Source organism: Melanotaenia boesemani, chromosome 14 (assembly GCF_017639745.1).
Source record: "Melanotaenia boesemani isolate fMelBoe1 chromosome 14, fMelBoe1.pri, whole genome shotgun sequence".
Taxonomy (NCBI): domain Eukaryota; kingdom Metazoa; phylum Chordata; class Actinopteri; order Atheriniformes; family Melanotaeniidae; genus Melanotaenia; species Melanotaenia boesemani.
Genome location: NC_055695.1, coordinates 2,308,850 through 2,329,521, shown reverse-complemented (window position 1 = coordinate 2,329,521; position 20,672 = coordinate 2,308,850). Strand labels below are relative to the sequence as shown.

General features: G+C 47.6%; 1 protein-coding gene across 9 annotated transcripts in view; it reads left to right on the top strand.

Annotated features, from left to right (window-relative positions):
• LOC121652909 (phosphodiesterase 4D interacting protein) overlaps window positions 1–20,672 on the top strand; it is a 112,980-nt gene that overhangs the window by 55,602 nt on the left and 36,706 nt on the right. For 3 of the 9 annotated variants that reach the window (XM_042006028.1, XM_042006026.1, XM_042006025.1), the window contains exons 1-13: window positions 4,287–6,381; window positions 9,186–9,314; window positions 9,390–9,509; window positions 9,596–9,688; window positions 9,791–10,000; window positions 10,304–10,462; window positions 11,572–11,667; window positions 12,832–12,969; window positions 13,042–13,215; window positions 13,665–13,859; window positions 13,936–14,190; window positions 14,274–14,439; window positions 16,566–16,654. In XM_042006028.1, coding sequence (XP_041861962.1) covers window positions 5,140–6,381; window positions 9,186–9,314; window positions 9,390–9,509; window positions 9,596–9,688; window positions 9,791–10,000; window positions 10,304–10,462; window positions 11,572–11,667; window positions 12,832–12,969; window positions 13,042–13,215; window positions 13,665–13,859; window positions 13,936–14,190; window positions 14,274–14,439; window positions 16,566–16,654 — 3,066 coding nt within the window. In that variant the 5' untranslated portion in view covers window positions 4,287–5,139. Of the gene's footprint in view, window positions 1–688; window positions 804–4,285; window positions 6,382–9,185; window positions 9,315–9,389; window positions 9,510–9,595; window positions 9,689–9,790; window positions 10,001–10,303; window positions 10,463–11,571; window positions 11,668–12,831; window positions 12,970–13,041; window positions 13,216–13,664; window positions 13,860–13,935; window positions 14,191–14,273; window positions 14,440–16,565; window positions 16,655–20,672 lie in introns of those variants that run through there. The other 6 variants (XM_042006034.1, XM_042006033.1, XM_042006032.1 and 3 more) reach the window with 4 other exon arrangements.

The following is a 20,672-nucleotide window of genomic DNA, read 5'->3' as shown; positions in this document are numbered from 1 at the left end:
TTAGGTGTTAAGAAATAAATGCAGGTTATTTACCACTATGGTCTTTTAATTTAAGAAATGTAAGTAAATTGTAAGTCTAATTATTTTTATAATTTTAAAAGATTTATTTTATCAAATTTTATTTAAATTATGCATTGATTTTTTTTAACACCTTTATTCATATATTAATTTGCCCTTGCAATAAAGATTTTAATGCACACTATGCAAACAGGATGTTTTTCTTTAAGGGCCGTAGTGGTAGCCTATCTGTCCGTACGGGTTTCAGTATTAATGAAAAAGTACCATCAAGTAATGTTATCATGTTGAAGGGAAAACCACAGCAAGCTAACGTGAAGCTGTTACAGCAGCCGCTTATTACCGGTCAGACCAGAGCAGGTTGAGCCATTTTTGTCCCACTTGTACTATAATTAATCTAAAGCTGGAATCTAAGGTGGAAAGACAAGAGGCAAACAGAACCGAGCACACGTCTGCTCAGTAGGATTGTTTTCCAGGAAGGTGATCTTGTTTCTGTTCCCATCAGCTATGCGGGCAGCCATACTGGAGCAGATACTGGTGCTGACTGGCCCGGCCCCGTGTGCCGGCGCTCTGACCTACATGCTGGATCTGACCTGAACAGAGGACCTGGCTCAGAGCTGGGAATCTCTTTCTCCCTTTAACTTGTCTGCTGGCGTCTGTCTCTGTGTGGCAGGGCGATGGAGGAGCTGAAGCAGCAGAAACATTCTCTGGGTCTGCAGGTCCAAGAGCTGGAGGCCAAAGTTCTCAGCATTTCATCGTCTCTGAAGAGGAACCAACGAGAAGCTGAGGTATTTTCACCACGACTGTTATCTACTTCCTGCAACACATCATGTGAGCTCTGGGTTTGTAGCATCACTTCTTAAAGTTTGAGGCTAAAAGGGTCATTAATCTGGGCCGAGCCAGATCATCAGAACCTGCTCCCATCAAAAGAAACGCTTTCTGTTCTTCGCTGAAATAAGAAACGCCTCCTGCAGCTCTGCTGATCCAGGCCTCAGATTCAGGCTCTGAACATGACCCAGTCCGGTGAACCAGTCCAGGACTGAATTCCTCGCCAGTTTCTCCGCCATGTTTCCATCACTCTAAAGTGTTTTGGCTCCACCGAGCAGCTAAATGTCTTCGATACGGAGCTGTTTTTATCAGCACATGTGGGTCAGTGGAGCGTTGGCAGAGTGGAACACCAGCACATGATAAGGAGGTGGATGTAGGACACATATGGGTCTAATTTTAACTGGCAGAACTGACTGTAAACCAGCTCTAATGTCCAGTCTACACTGGTCTCTTCTGATTAGCTCATCCTGATAAATACTGCACTGGATATCTGATCCATCAGCTGATTTTCTGACTGTTTCAGTGGTTGTGTGTTAAAGCGGAGTCAGTTTATTGTGAGCTAGCTCCCCCTGGTGGTGCCTGTCTGAACTGCACATCATTCCCAAGTAGAAAAGTTCTTCCTTTATAATCAAAGGAAATCATATTATCACAGTATGATTGATTATTTTAGTAGAATAAACAAGTAAATCAGTAAATTAAATTAAAAAAAATTGTTCTAATTTTGACTTTATAGATTTTCTATTTTTTCATATTTCTGTTTGTCTTTATCTGCGCTAAGATAAATTTCTGTAAACATTTTTATTCGGCTCAAATGTTAAAGTTTTACCTTCAAAAATATTGTTTTTAAAAAAAACAAAGTTTGTAAAAATACAGGTTACAATACAGTAATAAGATCCCCATCCCATAATATTCAGAAAGAAAAAATATTGTGAAACACGCATGATAATGAATGAATGAATGAATGAATGAATATTATTTTATTTTGTTTATAAGGACCGTGCACAATTTCAAACATAAATGTTGCTATTTGGTGCAGTTAGCTTTAGGCTAGTAAACATCTGCAGGACACGCTTCAGCCGTACAAATACCACACAGGTTACACCCCCACCTACACACACACACACACACACACACACACAAGCACCATAAGCTGCAGATGTTTCTATGGTGACTAAATGAAAGAAAAGTCAGACTGGTTTGTTACAGCTCTGTTGTCCAGCCTTCAGACTATCAGCCTCATCAGAAACGGTCTCCATGGAAACGAGGCTGTCAAGAAGCCGTTTATGAGGAAGGGAAACAGGTCAAACCTGAGGTAGGTCACATGACCCAAGAACTGGACTGAAGTTCAGTAGAGACAGGTCTGATTGGGGGAGGGATCCTCCCCAGAACCTGGACCATGACGGGTCTGATGGAGGGAGGGATCTTCCCCAGAACCCAGATCTCAACGGGTCTGATGGAGGGAGGGATCCTCCCCAGAACCTGGACCTCAACATTATTAAAACAGTGTGGGATCATCTGGACAGAGAACAGGACAAAAGGCAGAAACATCAAAAGAAGAGTTTTGTAAAGTCCTTCAAGGATCCTGGAGAACTGTTCCTGAAGACCATGAGGATTGGTGGGAACTAGTTTAAATATCAGCTATTAATCAAGTGTCATTAATTTATTAAAGTTTAATAAGATTATTGATGACCTACGGGAACGGCTGGAGGAGCTACGGAGTAAACGTTGGAATCAGTCTGAAGGGTCTGTCAGCCTGAACAGGTCGATCTGGAAATACAAAAACTTATGTTTGAACTTTAAATAAATCTGCTGTTTCATGCTGTTCACTCAGGACTATAATGACTAGTTTTTGGGAGACAGACGGGACCAGGTCATGGTGGATCATGACTGGACCGATGTTTCTGGACTTTAGGTAGAAGATTTCTGTAGCTGGGGATGAATCATGGTCTGAAGAAACCAGCTGCTAAATAAAATAAAATGCATCTAGTTTTCTCTTCCTCCAGCCGTGGCCTCCCGTCACCTGCTCGTCACTCATGTGAGAGTCAGGTTCTGTAGTTTACTCGTCGTTTGGAGGAGGAAGCGATGGAGACACCTCCTCTGTCTGCCTCGGCAGCGAGGTGCTGTTCCCGCCTCTCTGAGTAAAATAAACGCCGGGCGCAGTCCATCAGCAGTGTTTGGCACTCTCTCTGATTAGGATTAATTGATTTTTGATTGCATGCCTCATTCTGGCTGATCAGTGTTTGCCGTGGGGTCTCCAGAGGGTTAGGGGTGACGGATGGAGATGCTGTCAGAGCCTGAGGAGGTCCAGTCTGCACACAAAGGGAGAAAAATGGCATGTGAGGGTAGCCGTATCAACGACACATCCATCCTGCTCGATGACAGCGGATGGATGAAGATTATCTGTGGGCGGTGGGAAGAGGGTGATAGCAGCTCTTTATGCTCCTGATTATAGCGTCATGTGACTCCCCTCCTCCTCCTCCTCTCTCAGTGGGCCGGACTGATGCCCCTGGGAAAGGCATGAACTCATTCCAGGCTGACAGTATGGAAAACTGAATGAAACTGGCCTCTTTTCTCTGTTCAGCCACAGGTAGAAAGTTGTTCTAGGAATGAAAGAACTGGTGAGAAAATGAAAGATCTGCAGCTTCCGTTCAGACATGATGTAGAGAAACTAACGATGACCAGAAATAATTTATTTACTGATCTTCCTGTTTATCCCACCAGCTGAGAGAATATTTTTTATTCCTGGTCTTTTTTCAGATTTTAACCTGTACTCTAAAAATAGAAGTACTCCTCTAAAAATGTCACTTATCACCAAAACAAACTTACTTTTTCCAGCTTTGGTCGTACAGAGAAAACTGACTGAGCTCTTTTTCTGCAAACCAAGTTCACTAAAAAGAGTTCATATTTCCATCTGCATGAACAAAAACGCACAACTTTCAACATTTTACCTTTCAAACCCATAAATGTTGTTTGTTGATAGCAGACAGTGCAGCAAAGGGCAACCCCTCCACCCCCGTTTTACTGGAAATGGTTCAGTCCAGGCTGCTGCCAGATGTCTCACTCCGCCGCTAAAAGCAGGACTGGGAAGGAAAAAAACAATCTCATCATCTTTCTTTTCTGTTTGCTTCAGAGATCAGGATCACTCACCTTATTAACTTTATTAACAACAGCTGACGAAAACAGAACACACATTATGACACATTCAGGCCTTATGAACTTAATCTGTTCACCAGAGTTATTGTTGTCCAGAAATACTTTTCATCACATAACAAAATTTAACACCGTCACACATAGCCATATATTTTATTAGATAGTTGATCATTTTTAACAACATTATTCTGTTTTTTTATTCCATAAAAAACAATATTTTTATTTTAACAATTATTTAATTTATTCAAAGGAACTGATTGTCCTCCTTTTAAAATAAAACAAAGTGATAAGTAATAGAGTAAATTTTCATTAGTTCAGAAAAACCAACCAGAGTTGTATAAATGATCCTGTCAGTTCAGGAAAACAGTTAAGTGAATTCAGTTTAGTGTTGAGTGACGCATCTTCTCACTAATAGACGATCTTTGTTGCATCGTTGGCCCGCATTGGAAACTGCAGCACGTCTGACAGCCGCTCCCTCCATCCGCAGCTGCTGCAGCCGGTGCACAGAGACCGGAGCGGGACCCGGACAGAACCTGGTGAACCTTCAGACGTCCAAACCGTTGGAGTGGGGGGGGCGTGTTCGTGTTTTTTGCGTGTTCGTATCGGATCCTCAGCGGGGAGATGCTGTCATATGAAGAAGCGGCAGTGACTTTGTTAAAGGCAGGAAACGCAGCGATGACACCGACTTAAAACCGGAATCAGTCCGCTGAAAACATCTAAACCCCGATGGCCGTCTGAGGAAGTGAAAATGTGACACATCCGCTCCGTGGAGAAATCTCTGCAGCGGATTTAAATCACGTTGCTCAGTCAGCGCGATCCGGCGAGATTTGACCTCAGCCGAGAGCTGGATGCTGCAGCAGCTTCCTGACATCCAGCATCTGGTCACGAGCTTCTGGTCCTTCCGATAACAGACGAAAACCAGGTTTAAATCAGTTCCGGTGAAAGGAAAAACCTCAGCTTGAGATCTGACCAGAGACAGAAACCGGCTCTAGAGCTTTCATCTGCATCTCATGGTCCTCCTCAGAACATGAAGGATGGAGACACATTAAATCACCTGTGAGATTTGATGGGATTGATTTAGTTTGGATTCATAAGCCTGCTGGGAGCATCCTGAACATCCGGACCCGTGACGAGCCCCCTGTGGTGATGCTGGATGTGGTGAAGATGAAGGAGGCCTGCAGGATCTGCGCCCGTGAGCTCTGTGGGAACCAGCGCCGCTGGATTTTCCACCCGGGAGCCAAGCTCAACCTGCAGGTGCTGCTGTCCCACGCCCTCGGTCAGGAGCTGGCTCGAGACGGCCGCGGAGAGTTCGCCTGCTCCAAGTGCACCTTCATGCTGGACCGCATGTACCGCTTCGACACGGTGATCGCCCGAGTGGAGGCGCTGTCTCTGGAGCGCCTGCACAAGCTGCTGCTGGAGAAGGAGCGGCTGAGACAGTGCATCGGAGGCCTTTACCGGAAGAACAACTCTGAGGACTGTGGCCTGGCTCCACCTGGGTCCAGGTCTCGAGTCGACACTGAAGAGGTTCCTGAAGACTCTCCAGTGGTGGATCTGTCAGCCCTGAGTGATGTGAGGTACTCTGACATGATCCAGGATGATCTGGCCTACTCTGTGTACGAGTCCTGGGCTGATAAGGAGGACCTCATCCTGGAACAGCACCTCCACCAGTGCTCCGGAGGCGACGCCCTCTCCGGCCAGAAGCCACGGCGGTGCCGGGGGTGCGCTGCACTCCGGGTTGCTGACTCTGACTATGAAGCGGTGTGTAAAGTACCTAGGAGGGTGGGGCGCAGGAGCACTTCCTGCGGCCCGTCTACCCGCTACTCATCACTCACTCAGGGGGTGGAAGACCCAACCAGAGTCCCTGCAGCATCCGAGGCTACAACCGCCTTTGAGTCTCCTTCAGCTGGGATAGAGACGGACAAGACCTCATGTGAGCTGAGGAGCCCCAGCCCCGCCTCATCTGTAGAGTCTCTGGACGCCGTCTGCATCACTACGAACCATAAAGCCAAGGAGGGAGCCAACACAGAGGAAGCTTCAGCAAGAAGGGATCCCCCATGGGACAAAGCCCCAAGTGAGAACCCCTTTTCTGGGCTGGAGGTGATGCTGAGTCTCCTGCGGGGCTGGGAGTACCGGCCTATAAAACCCCACAGGGGCAGCAAGCTCCCGGTTCTGGTCAAAGCCAAATTGGAGCAAGGCCTGTCTCCTCACCTGCCCATCCCACCGAGGTCGCCTTGTCGGGGGGCAGCAGACGATTTGCTGTACCCCCAGCAGACCGTCCCAGAGGTGGTGATCCCCTGTCCCCAGCAGGAGCTGGAGGCGGAGCTGGCGGAGATGGAGGAGCAGTGGGCGGAGGATTACGTTCAGTGTGGGCCGTTTCGCTTTCAGCAGGTCAGGACTCGCAGAGACGGGAAGATCCGAAACTGACGCACATGTCCGTTTTACTCATGTCCCCGATGGGCTGAATGTATGGAGCGAAGAGAGGGACAAAAGTCGTGTAACCTGCACCTCCATGTTTGTAACTAACAAGTACAGATTCATTCTGCAAGTGGGAAAGTACAAGTAAATATTACAAGTCTAAAAACTACTAGTATATTTATTATACGTTGGAAAATACTTTTACTTTTACATTTATTTTATTTTCAGACTTCCAGAGTGAATCTGTGCTTGTAGATCTGATTTTTTTCTGTATTTTTGTCCCTGTTTTAGCTCCATACCAAGGATTCCCAGAGTTGGTTGGTTGGTTTGTAACATGATCCTGACGATCAGAAGCCAGTGATTTAAACCTCCTATTCATCCATTTAGTTAATCAGTTTAAAATCTTCCCCATGAAAAACCTCTTTCCTGAAAACCAGATGATTTTAAATGAGTCTACCATTTAAACCGGATTAAACTATTAGATTATTTCATTCTGAGGCTCAGCTTCCATCCAGGTCAGATCTCTCGTTTCTTCTGAGGAAAGACCGACACTCCTGCTGCTTTGATTACCCTCGAGAGGGGGAAAGCAATAATACCCCTCTTCATCTGTCTCCTAGCAACCCTTGTATTGCCATGGCAACAGTCTCCAAGTGCTGTAGCAGTTTGTCGGTTGGCTTTCATAACTTCCATTGTTATGGTAATGACGGGTCTGAAAGTGGTCCATTGTACCAGGAGGAAGCAGCGAGACGATGGCACAGTTCCAGATATGGACACGTGTCAGGCATGTCCACAAGTCCAGACCAGTTCAAACTGGATCTAGATTTGATATTAGTGGTAACAGCATCAGAGTGTGAGATTGATCCGGGAAAATGTCGAATTTAAAGGTATTTTTTACCATTTCTTTTCTACCTGTCAGCCACAAAAGTGAAGTATGAGGCCTTAAAAGGGAAATACGACCTAATCCTGGTTCAGTTTGGTCTGTGAACAGACCAGAGACAAAGTCCTCCTTCAGTGGAAAACGTCCCCAGAAATGTGGTAAACAGGTTATTTCTACTAGACAGAAAGAGGAAGATTTCAGTTACATTTCTCTGTTCTTGACTCGTATAAATTAGGAACCTGTTCTTGTCTCTTTATCTAAAAATAATTCAAATGAGCTAAATAACACCGTCGTCCTACCATAAAAACCAGTGAATGTGTCCATAAAATAGATTTATTCTGCACCTGAACTCACCATCCTCTTCATCAGCTCCACATATTGGTGTTAACAGGAAGTAGAACAGCTTGTAGAACAGTCATAAAGCTTGTTTTCATGTAAATAGAAACAGTTTCTATTGTAATTTTAAACAGTAAATTCAGCCGTTCCTGCTGTGAGACTTCATTCAGTTCTCAGTGTCCTCAGAGAGCTGTTGCAGAGAAGGATCGCAGGGTTAACTTGGTCCCAGAGTGACATCACATCATCACAGTCCCTTAAAAACAAACGCAAGGAAGTCAACAACACGCTGCCGTGGCAACGGTCTCTTCCTGAGGAAGTCATCCGCCAGTGAGCTGACATCAGCGTCACTTTCACACCGCGGCTGCAGCTCGGTGTTTCACTGAGGAGAACGTAGACGTTGGGATGCCGACGGTTTCTGGACCTTTCTGAGTTAAATCTGCTCATTCAAGCCAAGGAAACTTTATTCACACAGAGCATTTCAGACTTCAAAGCAGTTCAATGTGCCTTACATAACAGATCTGCAAACAGTGAAGCAATGAAGATATAAAACATAATTATATGTCTGAGTAAAGCCGGGGGGGCAGCAAGTTCACAAAACTTATAGTTTTTGCACTGCAAGCAAAATATGGACAAACTTGAACAAATGGACAAACGATGATGAATTAAGAACAAAGATTTCTGCCAGCAAAGACAAGAAACTATGACGGGGCAGATCTTATCCAGGTAAAGGTCAATGTCGGGTCATGAAGAGGAGCCTTGACATGAAAAAGGGCCCTGCAGAAAAAGTTTGAGAACCACTGAGTTAAAGGATTCAGTGCAGAAATGTCCAAAAATACAAATATAAAATAGAAAGCACTTAAATTAAACAAAGAAAAAAAGACAAAAAATTAAATAAAAATCAAAAGAACTCCCATCCCTGAATTAATTTAATAAAATCAAACACTTAAATAGAAATAAAGCCACAATGTTTAAATAAAAACGCTAAATTTAAATAAAAAAGACTACAAACACATAAACACACAAACAAAAACCACTAAAAATAAATAAATAAAACAAACAAAAAATGCTAAATTAAAAAAACTAATGAATAAAAAAAAAGAAATAACATTAAAAAGAAAAAAATCTAAATTATTCCTCAATTAAAAATTCCCCAAATAAAAAGACAAAAAAATTAAATCTTCATTATTTGTCGGTATTTATGTTATGAAACTCCAAAATTCGTGCTCTGCTTTTAACCCGTTTCAAGTAGCAGTCGGCCATTTTTTCCAGCGCCCGGCAGCAGTTGGGGGGTCAAGGGTCTTGCTCAGGGGTCCCACAGGTTCCTGATAGTTGCCAGCCTGGGACTGCAAACACTAAGCACCACTCCCCCACTTTAAAACCCCTTAAACTGAATAAAAACTCCTAAAGGAAGAGTGATTAATCGTCACCAAAACAACTAAAAATAGATAAAAACCATTAAAATAACGGAAAAGGAAGATGGTTGAATGAAATCATGAGAAGAAGCAGATCACACGTGACGAGTTTATTTCACCGTCTGCTTCTCTGTTCCTGCTCGTGTCTCCAGCGGATGATGGACGAGCAGTTCGGTCAGTACGACAGCGCCGCGGGTCAGTGTGTCGGCCAGCTGCTCGAGGCCCAGAACCAGCTGCACTCCCTGCAGACCAAGATCCGAGCCGGCGAGGCCAGGAACCAGGTAGGAAACGACTCCGCCTCCTCACCTGAACCTGCACCTGGATCTGCTGCAGAAAGCGTTTTTTCCGTTTCGTAGAAGCTGCAGGAGCGTCTGGCTGAGATGGAGCTGGAGCTGCGTTCGGCCCGGGAGGAAGCCCAGCAGCAGGAGCGGAACATCCAGAACCTCAGCGACACCGTCGGCTCCAAGGAGGCCGAGGTGATGGAGGGAGGTGGGGGCTGAAAAAGTGGACAAAAAGGACAGTTTTTGGCTTGAACAGTGTGTGTGTGTGTGCGTGTGCTCAGGCTGCAGAGTTGTACCAAGTGATTGAGGAGCAGAATAAGATGCTGTGTTCTCTCAGAGAGCTGTCCAGTCGCAGCCAGCTGCAGCAGCTGCAGGTTTGTCCTCCACACTGAGGCTGCCAGGCTTCATGTAAGCTAAGACATGCAGGCAGAGCTGTCCCTCGTCTGTCCCTCATCCTTCCGTCCCATCTCCGCCAGGCTTCCGGTGCAGAGACCGTCCGCGGCCAGACCGAGATCCTGGCTCTGCAGGCCTCTCTATTCCAGGCCCAGCTGGAGCTGCAGTCGGGCCAGCGGGCGCAGTGGCAGGCCGCCAGGGCTCAGGAGGACCAGAACCGGGCCCTGGAGAGGCTGGAGAAAGACCTGCAGGGGGCACTGCAGCACAGGAGGGAGACTGAGAGACACAACCAGGTGAGAAAAGGACCGAGATGCTTGATTAAACACACTCTGTCTTCTACTGATTTTTTAACAATTTACAGTATTTTAAATCTATAGGTGAGATAAAAACTAAATAATTCACAGCAGATGATTAAAGATTCAGCTGCTCTCAGTTTAAAAAATAATTTCAAAACGACTTCTAGTTTTCACACAGCGAGAGTTTAGTAACTAGTAAACTATTCCATCATGGCTGCCTCCATAAACCCGTAGAATCTCTGATCGGGCGTGTTTCTCAGCTTTGTGGTGGTTGTTTCCTGATGAATGTGTGACGTTCAGGAGCTGCAGCTCGCTCTGCAAAAGGCTCGCTCGGCTCTGCAGGAAAGAGAGGAGCAGCTCAGGGTAAGCGAGCATGAGCAACAAAGAGAGAAGGAGGAGAGAGAGAGGAGCATCAGAGAGCTGAGGACGTCCCTGCAGACCAGAGAACAGCTGCTGGAGGTCAGTGAACACACCGCCATACAGTGTATGCACCGATATAAAGTGAACAAAGCACAAGGACAGTGAACGCACCATAAGTCAGGGAAGGAGTTCTCCTAAATCTGTGGCCCGGTTGTTCAAACGTAATCAGATTTTGGTTATCGGATAGGATCACGTCTTGAAAATGGGTTGTTCAAAAGGGAAATCCGGATTTCGAAATTCGCTTGGATCACGTAATCCAGTCCTGGTTGTTATCGGGATAAAATCCACCATTTGGGTTGTTCAGAAATTTTGAGCAGAATCTGGATAACTTTAATCCAAAAAAACAGAATTATCCTGATCCCAACAGAGGACAGGATTACAAGAAGAAACTGCTGTACAACCTAACAGCTGATCAAATAATAGAACTCTTTATTCGGTTCATATGCTTATATTTGTATTTTGCACCTGACTTTTTTTACCTTTACATTGATAAAATGGTTAACATAGGGACAGGCTCCTATTGAGCCTTACAGCATAGCTAAATGAAACGGTTAAAAAAAAGTAAAAATAAAACCATGACATTATCATGTCCCCACAAAATAACCCCCCAAACAAATCCAATAACAAAATGTTCCATTCTTGGTATTCATCGCTGCATAATCAGTAAAGAAATTTACAGAAGAAAGAAAAGTAATTTCTAGCAACACGTCCCGTCCGTCCCTCATTCTGACAGAATGACGGAGGTTGGGGCGGTACCTCAACACGGGTCTCAGCTCATCAACATCATCACAGAGAGGGAGAGTCCGCCTGGTCGCAATGTTATGCCGGACCATACATGCACGTATTATGTTAAATGCTCCCAGTGGTTCCTCTCCCGAGGCATGCAAACCGTTTCGTCTGCCTTCTGTTCTTCACGTGGCCGCCAGCGCACATTGATCTACATGCTGGAAATCCAGATTTCTTCATCCTAAGAAATGGGATTTTGGATCAGGGTGATCCAGTCATATTTTGCTTTGAACAACCGGGGTAAAAGTAAGCCGGATTAAGTGATCCGCCATCCAGACATTTTTTGAACAACCGGCCATGTGTGTTTTGATGGTGTGTTCAGGGTCACATGTTGTGTTGATTTTCAGTCTCCCGTCATTCAGGATTACTCTGAGATGTTGGAAGATCAGAAGGAGAACAGAGACTCTCTGCTTCAGAAACTCCGCCAGCGAATTAAAGAGAGAGACCGAGCTCTGGAGGTAACACACATCACACACGGAAACACACCAGCAGTGTTTGGTCATGTTTACTTCCAACCAGCCGGGACCATTTAATATGTTTAAATATGTAGAGAATAAAACAGGAAATGAGTAGAGTTGATGTTGTAATGGTGGTTGTTGTTGAGGTGGATGTTGTGGTGGATGTGATGGTGGTTGTTGTTGTGGTGGATGTTGTGGTGGTTGTGGATGTTGTAGTGGTGGATGTTGTAGTGGTTGTTGTGGTGGATGTGATGGTGGATGTTGTGGTGGATGTGATGGTGGTTGTTGTTGTGGTGAATGTGGTGGTGGATGTTGTGGTGGTTGTTGTGGTGGATTTTGGGGTGGATGTGGTTGTTGTTGTGGTGGTGGATGTGGTAGTGGATGTTGTGGTGGATGTGATGGTGGTTGTTGTTGTGGTGGTTGAGGTGGCGGATGTTGTGGTGGATGTTGTGGTTGTTGTTGTGGTGGTGGATGTGGTGGTGGATGTTGTGGTGGATGTGATGGTGGTTGTTGTTGTGGTGATGGATGTTGTGATGGTTGTTGTTGTGGTGGATGTTGTGGTTGTTGTTGTGGTGGTGGATATTGTGGATGTGATGGTGGTTGTTGTTGTGGTGGATGTGGTGGTGGATGTTGTGGTGAATGTTGTGGTGGATGTTGTGGTGGATGTTGTGGTTGTTGTTGTGGTGGTTGTGGTGGATGTTGTGGTGGATGTGATGGTGGTTGTTGTTGTGGTGGTGGATGTTGTGGTGGTTGTTGTTGTGGTGGTTGTTGTTGTGGTGGATGTGGTGGTGGATGTTGAGGTGGATGTTGTGGTGGATGTTGTGGTGGTTGATGTGGTGGATGTGATGGTGGATGTTGTGGTGGATGTGGTTGTTGTTGTGGTGGTTGATGTTGTGGTGGATGTTGTGGTGGATGTGATGGTGGATGTTGTGGTGGATGTGGTTGTTGTTGTGGTGGTGGTTGTGGTGGTAGATGTTTTGGTGGATGTTTTGGTGGATGTTGTGGTGGTTGTTGTGGTGGATGTTGTGGTGGTTGTGGTGGTGGTTGTGGTGGTGGATGTTGTGGTGGATGTTGTGGTGGTTGTGGTGGTGGATGTTGTGGTGGATGTTGTGGTGGTTGTGGTGGTGGATGTTGTGATGTTCTGACTGTGTCTCGGACCCGCAGCGAGCCGTGGATGAGAAGTTCCGCTCCGTGGAGGAGAAGGAGGAGGAGACCCGGCGTCTGCAGCTGCTGCTCAGAGAGAAGGAGAGAGACCTGGAGAGGCAGCGCAGCGTCCTGACCAACAACGAGGAGACCATCACCGTAAGCAAACCTTTCCTGTCCATGGTGTGCCACCTGCTTTCTACGCTCTCATTGGCCATGTTTTTGTGTCAGAGTCTGGAGGTGCTGGTGAGAGGAAAAGCTCTGGAGCTGGAGCAGGTGTCCGACGCCTGGAGGAGCGTCCAGCAGCAGGACGGCGAGGACCAACAGAGCCGCATCCTGAGGGAAAGGGACGCCATCATTGAGCAGCTGCAGGCGGCGCTGCACGCTCGCACACAGGAAGCTCAGGTAAAAATGTAGAAGATGACCCAACAGCCCACTGACTTCCTGTTCCTGAACCAGGATTTTGCAGGTCCAGGTCTGAGATGGTTTTGTCAGGGTTTGTGACCCACCAAAACTTTCTGACCACCGTGTTTATAAAAGCAGGTCCAGGTCTCATCCGTCTGATCCAAACTGAATCTCAACATGACGTAAAGTGGAAGCAGAATGAAGACATGAGCTCCTTTTCCTATTTTATATGTCAATCATAGAGCCAGTATTCCAGATGCAGACTACCAGTTCCAGAATTCCAGACTCAGTATTCTAGAGCCAGAATTCCAGATACAGACTTCAATCCAGAGTACTAGATTCAGATTTCCAGATTCAAAATTCCAGATCTAGACTAGAAGATCCAGAGCTCTGAATTAAGAATTCTAGATCCAGAACTGGAAAACTAAGTGGTTTTCTGTATCCTGCAGGATCTGCGTTGCTCCCTGCTGGCTCAGGTCCATTCTGCTCCACATGACGTTCTGGAGGACCTGAAGCTCCGCCTCCAGCTGAAAGACCGCCTCTTCCAGGAAGTGCTGGCTGACCGGACCCATCAGGCCCGGGAGCACCAGGAGCAGGTCCAGGATCTGAGAAGAACCATTGGGTCCAGAGACCAGTACATAAAGGTAGAGTGAAGAACGGAGCGGGAACGCTGGCCAGTTGGAGAAGCTGTTTGTTAAAATGTTCCTCGCTCTCCTTTAGGACTCGGCGGGCCAGTTCAGTGAGGTCATCACGGAGCAGGCGGCGAGGCTCCAGGAGCTCCGCAGACAGCTGAGCTCAGGGTTCGGTTCCAGACCCGACTCTGGACCAGACCTGTCTGTGGAACTGCAGGCGGTGCAGGAGGAGCTGCGTTTGTTCCTGAGGAGGGAGAAGGAGAACCAGGAGCTGAGCAGGAGTCAGGCAGGCCAGCTGGACTCTCTCAGCAGAACTCTGCGTGTGAAAGAGGAGATCATCAGGGTCAGTCGGTCGAAGACTCCAATCCTATGGGAACGCTGATGCCACTTCCTGTTTTACGTCATGCTTCTCTCTGTGTTCTGCAGGACTTCCAGAAGCAGCTGGTGGTTCCATCAGACCTCCCTCTGGTAGAACGACTGACCCAGGAGGTCCAGCAGCTGAGGGAGAGTCTGGTCCAGCAGGACGTTCCCTCACCCAGAGTTCCTGTGTTGGGCCATGACCGGCCTGGCAGCAGGCAGCCTGAGTTTGGAGGTGGGCATCAGAGAAGCATGGGGCAGTATCTGTAGCAGCACCTGGAGTCCAGGCGGTGGTTTGGGGGTCCGAGTGGAGCGACTAACTGCAGTGGTGGTTTTTCTGTGTCTGCTTGTTCCGGGTGGAAATACTAACAGAATCTTTTATTCTAACTTCAGAAACACTGACGTCAGACATGTTCGGTCCACTAATGAGTCTTTTAAACAAACGCATCCGGGTGACTTTACCCCCCGAACGTCCTCGTCTCCTGCCTCTGTCTGGAGAAAGGACAAGGAGTGGACGTCATGTTATCTTGACCCCACTCTTCTCCAAAATTATTTGCATCCAACGAGCATCAAACGTGTCGTCATTTACTCTGAATTTGGTTTCCAGTGCAGATTTAACCGTCTCGTTCCCTTCGGTAGACTCACGCTTCCTCCTGCAGCCTCAGTTTTAGTGGCGGACCTCCTTCCTGTTCCAGATTCTATATGTTCAGTGTTCTGCTGATTGTTGATTGATGTTTTTAAACCTTTATTTAACCATGGAGACAAACAGGAAGTGGACAGAGAGGGTGAAGACAACAGATCAGGAGAAGAACCCAGACCAGCTGAACTCTGCAGGCCCTGCAGAGGAAACGGAGAAGTCCCAGAACTGAATCCATCTTGGACAAAAACCTGAGCAGTTTCAGTTCTGGGTTCTATTTGCAGCAAAGACATTTTCAGGATCAGTGAGACTCAGATAGACAGAAACAACAAAGAAGAAAGAGGAGAATTTAGCTCAGGAAAAATGTCAGAGGACATAAAAAATTACTTAAAACGTCCTGATTTTCCAGATTTGACCCCTTAAACTGTAGGTGTTTGTTCTTATCCTGTAAATAAAAGACCTTTAAATCATTATTTGAACCACAAACCAGTTTAAAAATCCTGAATAAACACAGTTTATCTTACTCATGACTCAGCACATCTGCTTCACCCAGTGATGTGCACGATGATGTGTGCTTTGTCTGACGGCATTTTTCTGAAAAAGTCTCCCGCTGTCTGAGTAATATGATCAAATCAATTGGCTTTGTTGTGACGATTGTGTGTTTTCAGCTTGTGTGTTTTCTTTGTGCGATTTAACAGTGAATGAATGAAGGTAAAAGCTGAACGCAGTTGGTACTTGTGCTTTTCTCAATGTAAAGTCAAATGTGACTTCTCCAGACATTCCTGCACATTTTATGGATATTTCAACATGTTTTGCATCAGTTAATAATAAAAAAATAAACTTGCAGCTCTTGTTTGATGCATTTGTGACTTCAGGAATTTTCCATCTTTGTTTTCCCTCCATCATTTCTGTGCAGCCCCTTCATCACATTCAGACACACAGTGACATAAGCACAGTTACAGATGAACCTACGTGCCCCCCTCACTCACTCTGAGGATCAGAGACCTGAGTTTTACAGGGATCAGTTACAGGGATTTTAATGATATTCCGACTGTAGATTTTCTGCCCATCTTTGCTCCTAATGGCTCATGATGCAGAAATTAAGTTTACTAGACAGAATGATTGTACTCATACATGCCCCCCCCCCCCCCCTACTACTGACTGTGGATTTATATCCAGTTAAATAGCTGATTGGCTAATATTTTATTCTACAATGTAAAATATCAAGTTTATATAAGCTTTCCTCTAATTTCTAATTTTACAAATGAGCAGAGACAATAGATAATGGAAAAGAGAATGGATCCTTGGTTGGTGGTCAAAGCCTGGCAGTAAATATCAGATCTGCCTGACCTCCATATTATTTAAATATCATCGTTTTTGGTGGTTTCTAATATGTGGGTCATCAGAAAGTTCAAGCTTTTGTCTTTTGATCAAGTCTCTGGATTAAATCCCATCATTTCAATGCTTCTGCACAGACTTTAAATGCATCACACGCTGAGCTACAGCAAGATAAACTCCATCTAAGTCTTTTTATGCCCCAAACATCTCCACGGTGTCCTGCTGCGTTCATGATGAAGTAAGCGAGGAACACAGACGGCTTCCTCTGGATGAAACGGATGTTTTCTCTGTTGACCATGTGGCATTCAAACGCATCACCCAGACTAGGCTGTAAATGAGTAAAACGTGTCTCTGATGTGGGAAATTTGTGTCCCTGCTTCCTGCAGAACTGAGCTCTGAGGAAGAGGATGAAGCAGATGAAGATCTAAACAGCGAGTACACTGAAAGTGTTGATGAGGACGAGTCCAGCCTCCAGGTAAGAACCCAGTTAACTCCATAACCTCTGTCTTTACAACCAGGCACCTCCAGTTTAAAGGATAAAACATTCCTGCAGAATTGAAAAGTAACACAAAACAATGATTTTAAAACATTGGATCAGAAAGAGTCGGAATGATGTGAAAAATGCAACGTTATGTTGGTATCACTGCAGACAGCCCTGCAGCATGTTCAGAAAGACATTCCCATTCCTCTCCCAACACTTTCAAGGCATTCTAACATTGAGGATAGCAGGTGATGAAGAGTTGCAGGAATTATTGTGTCTCACTCTTCCTGCAAACACATGTACAGGTGTACGGGCTCGGGTTTTTTCGGGTCAGGACCCCCCTTGAAAAGATGTGGTCTGCACTGTGACAGATAGCTCTCTCAATATGAGAACAAGACACTCAACTTGAGAAGATTTCATCCATCCATCCATTATCTGCCGCTTATCCGGAGTTGGGTCGTGGGACAGCTGCCTCAACAGGAAAAACCAGACTTCCCTCTCCCCGGCCACATTCACCAGCTCATCCGGAGGGATCCCGAGGCGTTCCCAGGCCTGCCGCGAGATGTAGTCTGTCCAGCGTGTCCTGGGTCTTCCCCGGGGCCTCTTTCTGGTGGGACGTACCTGGAACACCTCACCAGGGAGGCGTCCACGAGGCATCCTGACTAGATGCCCGAGCCACCTCATCTGTATCCTCTCCATGCAGAGGAGCAGCGACTCTACTCTGAGCCCCTCCCAGATCACCGACCTTCTCACTCTATCTCTAAGGGAGAGCCCGGCCACCCTGTGGAGAAAACTCATTTTGGCCGCTTGTATTCGCGATCTTGGTCTTTCAGTAACTACCCACAGCTCGTGACCATAGGTGAGGGTAGGAACTTAGATGGACCGGTAAATTGAGAGCTTTGCCTTTTGGCTCAGCTCCTTCTTCACCATGACAGACCGATGCAGAGTCCGCATCACTGCAGACGCCGCACCCATCCACCTGTCGATCTCCCGCTCCATCCTTCCCTCACTCATGAACAAGACCCCGAGATACGTGAACTCCTCCACTTGGGGCAGGACCTCACTGCTGACCCTGAGAAGGCACACCACCCTTTTCCGGCTGAGGACCATATTCTCAGATTTGGAGGTGCTGATTCTCATCCCAGCCGCTTCACACTCTTAATTGCTCCAATGAGAGCTGAAGATCACAGCCCGATGAAGTCAACAGAAGCATATCATCTGCAAATAGCAGAGACCCAATCCTGAGACCACCAGACCGAATCCACTTAACACCTCGGCTGCGCCTGAACAGAATCAGTGACAAAGGGCAGCCTTGGCAGAGTCCAACCCTCACTGGAAACGATTCTGATTTACTGCCAACAATGCAGACCAAGCTTTAACACCGGCTGTACAGGGACCGGACAGCTCGTGAAAGGAAGTCCGGCACTCCATACTCTCGGAGTACCCCCTACAGGAGTCCCCGGGGGACGCCTTCTCCAAGTCCACAAAGCACATGTAGACTGGTTCAGCAAACTCCCATGCCCCCTCCAAGACTCTGAAGAGAATGTAGAGCTGGTCCACTGTTCCACGACCCAATCCTGAGACCACCAGACCGAATCCACTTAACACCTCGGCTGCGCCTGAACAGAATCAGTGACAAAGGGCAGCCTTGGCAGAGTCCAACCCTCACTGGAAACGATTCTGATTTACTGCCAACAATGCAGACCAAGCTTTAACACCGGCTGTACAGGGACCGGACAGCTCGTGAAAGGAAGTCCGGCACTCCATACTCTCGGAGTACCCCCTACAGGAGTCCCCGGGGGACGCCTTCTCCAAGTCCACAAAGCACATGTAGACTGGTTCAGCAAACTCCCATGCCCCCTCCAAGACTCTGAAGAGAATGTAGAGCTGGTCCACTGTTCCACGACCGGGACAAAAACCACACTGCTCCTCCTCAATCCGAGGTTCGACTATCCGACAGACCTTCCTCTCCAGCACCCCTAAATAGACCTTACCAGGGAGGCTGAGGAGTGTGATCCTGCTGTAGTTGGACCACACCCTCCGTTCCCGCTTTTTGAAGAGGGGGACCACCACCCTAGTCTGCCAGTCTAGGGGAACTGTCCCCGATGTCCACGGGATGCTGCAGAGGCGTGTCAGCCAAGACAGCCCTAAAGCATCCAGAGCCTTAACATATCTCTAGGTGGACCTTATCCACCCCCAGGGCCCTGCCACCAAGGCGTTTTTTAACCACCTCAGCGACCTCAGCCCCAGAGATTGGAGAGCCAACACCAGGGTCCCCAGACTCTGCTTCGGAAGACGTGTTGGTGGGATTGAGAAGGTCTTCTCCACCTCACAACGTCCCGAGCCGAGGTCAGCAGCCCCCCATCCCCACTGTACACAGTGTTGATGGAGCACTGCTTTCCCCTCCTGAACCGCCGGATGGTGGACCAGAATCTCCTCAAAGCCATCCGGAAGTCATTTTCCATGGCCTCTCCAAACTCATCCCATGGCAGAGTTTTTGCCTTAGCCACTGCTGAAGCTATGTTCCACTTAGCCTGCCAATACTCATCAGCTGCCTCTGGAGTCCCAGAGGCCAAAAAGGCCCGATAGGACTCCTTCTTCAGCTTGACAGCAGCCCTTACTGCTGGTGTCCACCAACAAGTTTGGGGGTTACTGCCACGACAGGCACCGACGACCTTGCAGCCACAACTGCAGCTGGCCACCTCAACAATAGAGGCATAGAACACAGCCCACTCGGACTCAATGTCCCCCGCCTCACCCGGGACATGGTTGAAGCTCTGCCGGAGATGAAAGTTGAAACTCTTTTTGACAGGGGACTCCGTCAGAGGTTCCCAGCAGACCCTCACAACACACTTGGGTCTGCCAGGCCTGACCAGCATCCTCCCCCACCATTAGAGCCAACTCACCACCAGGTGGTGATCAGTTGACAGCGCTGCCCATCTCTCCAACGATACATCATCGAACTGCAGCCTAGAGTGTCTTGGTGCCAAGTGCACATGTGGACACTCTTATGCCTGAACAAGGTGTTTGTTATAGACAATCCATGACGAGAACAGAAAACACCACTCAGATTCAGATCGGGGGGCCATTCCTCCCAATCACGCCCCTCCAGGTCTCGCTGTCATTGCCCACGTGGGCATTGAAGTCCCCCAGCAGAACAAGGGAGTCCCCGGAAGGAGTGCTCTCTAACACCCCCTCCAAGGACTCCAAAAAGGGTGGGTACTCTGAACTGCTGTTTGGTGCGTAAGCACAAACAACAGTCAGGACCCGTCCCCCCACCTGAAGGCGGAGGGAGGCTACCCTTTCATCCACCGGGGTAAACCCCAACGCACAGGCGCCAAGTCGGGGGGCAATGAGCATGTCCACACCTGCTTGGTGCCTCTCACCAGGAGCAACTCCAGAATGGAAGAGGGTTCTGCCCCGCTCAAGGACAGTGGTTCCAGAGCCCAATCCGTGTGCCGAGGTGAGTCCAACTATATCTAGCCGGAACCGCTCAACCTCGCACACCAGCTCAGGCTCCTTCTCATTACACGTCCCTAGAGCTAGCTTCTGCAGCCGAGAATCAGACCGCCAGGATCCCCGCCTCTGGCAGCTGCCCAGCTCACACTGCACCCAACCCCTATGGCCCCTCCTGCAGGTGGTGAGCCCACGGGAGGGGGGGCCCACATCACCCTTTCAGGCCGACTGAGTCCCATGGGCAATGGCCCGGTCACCAAGCGCTTGCCTCCGTGCCCCACCTCCAGGCCTGGTTTCAGAGGGGGGGCCCGGTGACCTACGTCCGGGCAAGGGAAACCTGGGTCCATGATTTGTCATCATCATAGGGGTTTTTTAAACCGTACTTCGTCTGGTCCCGCCCCTAGACAACTGTTTGCCATGGGTGACTCTACCAGGGGCAGAAAGCCCCCGACAACATAGCCACTGGGATCATCAGGATACGCAAACTCCTCCACCACGGTAAGGTGGCGGCTCAGTTAGGAGCTTGAGAAGATTTAGACCAAGTTTAATAATCTGC